The 6,339-nt window shown below is 36.2% G+C and overlaps 2 protein-coding genes across 2 annotated transcripts; one reads left to right on the top strand and one right to left on the bottom strand.

Annotated features, from left to right (window-relative positions):
* The first annotated feature begins 2,531 nt into the window (after positions 1–2,531).
* On the top strand, positions 2,532–4,154 carry LOC130507506 (protein ALTERED XYLOGLUCAN 9). Its single transcript, XM_057002212.1, has one exon. It carries the CDS (start codon positions 2,785–2,787, stop codon positions 3,856–3,858), a length of 1,074 nt encoding a protein of 357 aa, XP_056858192.1. The 5' UTR covers positions 2,532–2,784; the 3' UTR covers positions 3,859–4,154.
* On the bottom strand, positions 4,087–5,773 carry LOC130507507 (expansin-A13-like). Its single transcript, XM_057002213.1, has 2 exons — positions 5,103–5,773; positions 4,087–4,536 (listed from the first exon to the last, which is right to left on the bottom strand). The coding sequence occupies exons 1-2, from the start codon at positions 5,756–5,758 to the stop codon at positions 4,224–4,226; spliced, it is 969 nt and encodes a 322-aa protein (XP_056858193.1). The 5' UTR covers positions 5,759–5,773; the 3' UTR covers positions 4,087–4,223.
* Positions 5,774–6,339: the final 566 nt, after the last annotated feature.

The raw sequence follows: 6,339 nt of genomic DNA, 5'->3' as shown, positions 1-6,339 counted from the left end.
TTCTCGTCCTTTCTTATCATCGTCATAATCTTTTTTCTTCCTTATTCCAATTCCATATTGTCTTTCTATGTTGACCAAAAAAAAATTGTCTTTCTATGTGTCGTCATATATACATGTACATACGCATCTATCTTAATTAAAACAGAAACATTCTGTTGGACCTAACATTTATTTGTAAGTTTTTAAATTAAATACACATTTATACTTTATAGTTAAACCTACATTAAATCACTAATGTTATTTTCTTTATACTACTATCCATGTTTCCAAACAATATACTTATTTCTTTGTACTACTATCAATGTTTCCAAACAATATATTTTTTATACTACGATCAATGTTTCCGGACAATACAATAATTAATCTTAGTTATTTTATATCTATCATTTTCTCTTTAGAATTTTGTAGAAACATCATAATTTCATAAATTGCAAAATAATGAACTTTAAAATTTGGATTATAAGATTACAATTATGAAACTATTACAATTTAAATCCAATTAGATTACATATCGGTCATCCATCAGTTTAATCGGTTAGTCTCGAGGTTTAGTAATTTTTTTTAATATGAATATTTTAAAAACCAAAATTGAATTGTCAGATCTCTGGATTAACGGGTATAATCACAATCGGGTTGAATTTAAAAACACTGATTTAAATGCAAAAATATTTTAAATACACACTCTTTAAAAATTACCAAAATATTTGTTAAGTTATTAGTGAAATTTTTTATCGTAAAATATTCCGCGCTTCCAAAGCGCGGGTCAAAATCTAGTGTATCTTAAATCTATACATAGTAACATATATTAAAATATACAAATATAATGTGTACACATACCCCTCTTGACACATTTCCCTTCCATAGTTCCATGAATCCACTTTTAGGTTCTTTACTTCTTTCTTCATGGCGTTCACACACATCTCTATAAAACCATATTAGAAATATATTAGTTCTAGCCCTCTAATCGATTTGTAACACAACAGAACGAGAAAAATCATAAAATGAAATAACGTAAAAGGGATTGAAAAACTATTATGAGATTTACGATATCTCTTAGACTTGTAAGAACAAAAAGTAGTGAAAGGTGTTATGGACAGATATTAATTGTGTATATGTATAAGCTAAAAAGCAAACATAAAACCATAGTAAGAGCATCATTAACCCTATAATCCCTTATAGATTTCTTAAATTTTCTTTTCTTTTTGTCTGGTTAAAAAAATTAATTAAAAAGCGTTGGTGTAGTCCGCAAATATTGCAAAAATCTCTCTACAATCGATCCTTATTTTGTTGTTTTTGTCACTAGTTTTTATAATTTTGGTGGAATCCACACAAACAGTACAAAAATCTCTCCACAATCGATCCTTAAGAAACCCTGTTAAAAACCGCGATAATCATGGCTTAAGTAACTCAATTGGTGTATTAGGCAAGTAACTCAACCACTGTTGATCTAATGACCCAATGACTCTGAAGATCATCCGGTTCAATGTCCGGGACAGATTTAAAAACATTGTCTTTTTTACATTCCAACTTGTTGACTTAACATGTACTCATATATAACGTTTTTAAAAATATTGAAAAAAAAAGGAGAGTTTTCAAAATATATTGATAATCAGGCCAGCTAATATGGGCCATACTCACAGGACAAATGCACATAATCACATGGGCTAGCATTATTTTCACCAAATTTGTTTAAACTTTAGGACTCTTTAAGCTTACAAAATAGGCCCAACGATTGCAATGCACAAATCTACCGAATACAGTAAAACCTCTATAAATTAATAATGTTGGGACTTTGAAATTTTATTAATTTATAGATATATTAATTTACAAAAGTTTCTATATTTGGATTTTTTCTATTTTTTCTATTTTTATTTATAAAAAAAGAAAATATTTTATTTTACCGCATGTACATTATTTAAATTTTAGAAATTTGACTTCCATATTGTTCTATTATCATATTTTGTGTAGATTTTTATATTTCATAGAATTGTTAAGTGGTTTTTGGTATAATTTTACTAAATATTATCAAAATATATTGAAATGTTAAGAAAAATAAAGATTTTTCATTGTGAATATAAAATCAACAATATAATATTTAGCTCGTACTTATATAAAAATTATATATAGATATATTATTAATTTATGATTTTAAGGGGACTGTATATTTACATAAAAATTTTTAAAATATTATTATCTTATTATTTTATCGATTTGTGTTATATTTAATACTAACCCAACTTGGGACCGACAAAATTTATTAATTTATAGATTATTAATTTATATAGGTTCTACCGTACATCTCAAAAAAACATTTTGGGCTAGCACAGCAAAAGGCCCTGAAGCTTATTAAGATATCTAATAATTTTATACCAATTAGGCTCAGGGGCTCTATCGTCATTTCAAAACGTTATAAAGCGATCACGTGAGATCAAGCGCATTGCGCACGTTAGAATCATCTTTAATCTCACGGCTAAGATGAGCTGAACAATGTCCGAGATCTTACAAAAATGGAAACTTAAAAGCAAAAAAAAAAAAAAAAAGAAAGAAGAAACCTACGGTTGTTCTGTTCCTTTCAATTTCACCAAGCTTTCATCTTTGCCTTCAATTCTATTTTCAATTCCTGATTGAATCTCTCCACCAAACCTAAAACTCGTAGCCCCTCCCCCTATCTTTTTTAATCACAGAAAAAAAAAATTCGAAAAAAAATCTATACTTTATGATGATCTAAAAGATCTAATCTCAGATGTGTCTGAAACCTCCTTCGATCGAAGAAGAAGAAGACAGATGCTAGGAGCGATTCACTTCGGAGTATTAGCAGCCTGTTTCGTCCTCTTCGTCCCCATGGCTATGGCCGGCTGGCACCTAAGCAGGCACAAGATGCTCTTCTTCAGCGGCGCTCTCTTCATCTCCCTCGCCGTCTGCGTCCACCTCACCCCTTACTTCCCTTCCGTCTCCGACATCGTCGCCTCCGTATCCTCCGTCGTCGTCTACGACCACCGCGTCTCGTGCATCAACGAGGTGAATCAGATCGTCTGGGACGTCAAGCCGAGACCTAGAAACAACAGCAGCAACGGCTCGAGCTCGAACTTGGGTTGGGATTGGGTGAAATCGAGGAAAGTTCTGAGCTGCGAGTTTCAGAAGCTTGATAAGTTCGATGTCTCTGAGCTTCTGAACGGATCTTGGGTGGTTGTGGCTGGAGACTCGCAGGCGAGGTTCGTGGCGTTGTCTTTGTTGAATCTTGTTTTAGGTTCGGGCTCCGAAGCTATGGGTTCGGTTAGAGAGGAGCTTTTCAAGAGGCATAGCGATTACAGCGTCGTGGTTAAGGAGATTGGGATGAATCTGGACTTCGTGTGGGCTCCTTACGAGAAAGATCTCGACGATCTCGTCGTCTCTTACAAGAAGAGGAGCAAGTTCCCTGACGTGGTGATCATGGGAAGCGGGTTGTGGCATATGCTCCACGTCAACAACGCTTCTGATTTCGGGTTTAGGTTGAAGGAGCTGAGGAGTCATGTTGAGTCTTTAGTGCCAGTGACGACGAAAGGCGGGTCGGTTTCGGGGAGGTCTATGCATATGTTCTGGATAGGGATGCCGGTTTTGATTAATGGTATGTTGAATAGTGAGGAGAAGAAGGAGAAGATGAGTGATACGGTGTGGCATGAGTATGATAGGACGTTAGGGGAGAGTAAGATATTGCGACAGATGGGAGGTCCGCTTATATTGCTTGATGTGCAGTCTTTTACTTGGAACTGTGGACCGCAGTGTACGCTCGATGGGATGCATTATGACTCTGCGGTGTATGATGCTGCTGTTCATGTAATGCTTAACGCGTTGCTTATCGAATCTCATCAAACCTTATGAGAGAGAGGTCTATGATTGATGATGATACAGGTTTTTTTTTCTTTTCTTTTTTTTTTTAATTGTTTGGAGTTTTCTTTGTAGGGAGAAATGGGATGTGTTCATAGGAGTTATTTTTTTTTACAACACACGATGATCCTTTTTGGTCTAAATGATCTAAGTGAACTTTTACATTCTTGGCTATAGGTTTTTTTATAATGCACTCTTTTTATGGTTTTTTGGTAACCCATTGCTTTAAGCATTTGAGAGTAATAATGTAAACAACAAAATAGATACAATAGTGATGTTTGTGTGATCACTACTCTTCTTAGACCATCAAAAAATTCATCACCAGTAACAAAAAAGAATCACGAGACATCCTCTGTGTCTTACGGAGTCTCGAATTGTTTGCCTTCGAAGGTTTGTCCGTAATCCCAGTTTCTAGGAGCGACGTTGTAAGCTGTGACTGTTGATTTGTCACTAGAAGTCACTTCAAACGAGAGAGCTTGGTTCTTGAGATCAGCGTTGATATGCCAGTTCTGTCCCCAGTTACGACCCATTGGTAACCACCCGGTTCTCGACCCTTTGATCTTCACAGCGGATATATCGCCGGAACCCGCAACATTGGTGATCAGAACCGAAACGAAAATGCCTCCACCATCTACTGTAAACCTGATGCTCCCTTCCCTTCTACAGTTTATCCTGTTTTGGCAAAAACCAGCCACAATGGTTACATGATCTGTAAACTCTTAGCAGTCACAAAACACTCCACAAACCAATGAATCATAATAATTAACCGGAAAATTAGTGATTGCCTGGTTTCAATAAGCAATCAGTTTCATTCTATCATTGATTCCCATTCTTCTTCCTAGCAATTTAAATGTGAGCAGGCCTATCACACTACACATGACATGCAGATGCTCTACAGCTTTGTTACAATATACAACTAATCCAAACCACATTTATATATCATAGTTGAATCTTCTTACGCACTAGTCTACTCTGTTTAATTAAGCTAGAAACGATCAACGGTCAGGGATAATACAGTAATTTTGCTAGTTCAAGACAGCATGTAGGGCAAACTCAGCTCACATAAAGCACAGAGATGTCGAAGAAAAAGGCAAACGCATCTCATCATTGCTTGAATGAATTGTTTAAAAAAAAATTCAAATTAAAAAGAGGCCAAAAAGACAGAACTGCGTTCCCACTACCGCAAACGCATTTCTAATTAGAAACGCGAATGACGTTGAGATTTCGATGAAACGCACCTTCGATACTGGACGGGCATGTTGCCAGCTTTCCAAATAGCGATCTTCTCAAACGCTTCGATCGGCAAAACGAAGTGTTTGTTCGGAGGGTTACAGTGACCACCACCGTCGGGATCAAACCCGTAATTAGGAGCGCAGAAGTTCGTGGCGGTGAGGATGATGGAAGTCCCAGGGATACACCAGCGGAGATCATCCACACATCTGAGCTCGAAACAGGCGCCGCAGATCTGACCGCGCTCGAACAGAGTCTCGCTCAGACCAACCGTGGCCATACCGTATCCAGATTTGACGAGATCTCCGTATCCGCACGCACCTCCCACCTCGTCTCTAGGATTCGTGGCGGCGTAGTAGGTGGCTCGCGCGGGACGCCATTCGGAGACGGAGGAAGGAGAAGAAGATGGAGATGAGGTTGAGGATGAGTAGTGGGAAGTCGCCGGAGGAGATAGTGCGGCGAGGAGAAGGAGGAGGAGAAACAGTTGCATCTCCGGCCAGAGTTTAGATAGAAAGTGTGAGTGAGTTTTGTTCTCTTTTTCTGTTGTCTTGACTCTTTTAGTGGAAAACGTTTTGCTTTTACCTGTTTGTCGGTTTGTTGAAATGACTGTATTACCCTCAATCGAGAGAAGGTTAAACTCAAAATCACATCCAGATGCGGACATGTTTGATGTTAATAGTTTATCGGTCAACTAGATCTTTCAAGTTGTGTCAGAACAAACACTTCTTTTTTTTTTTTTTTTTTGAACAACACAAACACTTCTTTTATTATTTATTATTTATTTATTTTTAATGAAATAATTAAAAATTATTAATATGTAAGCCATTTTTTCAGTTCAAATCGCGTAAAAATAGTTTTTTTTTGGTAAAAACGCGTAAAATAGTTATGCGTTCATAAACTTTATGACTGCATTTTTACAATATGTTTATATTCAGAACATACCAACTTTGACAAAAAAAAAGAACATACCAACTTTGACAAAAAAAAAAGAACATACCAACTTTGACCAGTTTTAATCTTTTCTTTTCTTTTCATATTCTTCACACAGTACATGCGGCTTTGACAATACACAGTAGTGTGCAACTTCAAGTGTCGATTGAAACCCAAGTGGCAATCTCTTCATCGCTGCATTCAACAGATCTTGAGGCACACGTCTCCACCAAAAATTTATTAACGGAATCCCCAGTGAAGCTCCAGTTAACCTGGAAATATTATTAGAAACATTCACATAAAGTATTTTTTTTA

This window comes from Raphanus sativus, unplaced genomic scaffold, assembly GCF_000801105.2.
Source record: "Raphanus sativus cultivar WK10039 unplaced genomic scaffold, ASM80110v3 Scaffold4656, whole genome shotgun sequence".
Lineage (NCBI taxonomy): Eukaryota > Viridiplantae > Streptophyta > Magnoliopsida > Brassicales > Brassicaceae > Raphanus > Raphanus sativus.
This window is presented reverse-complemented; position numbering and strand designations above follow the sequence as displayed.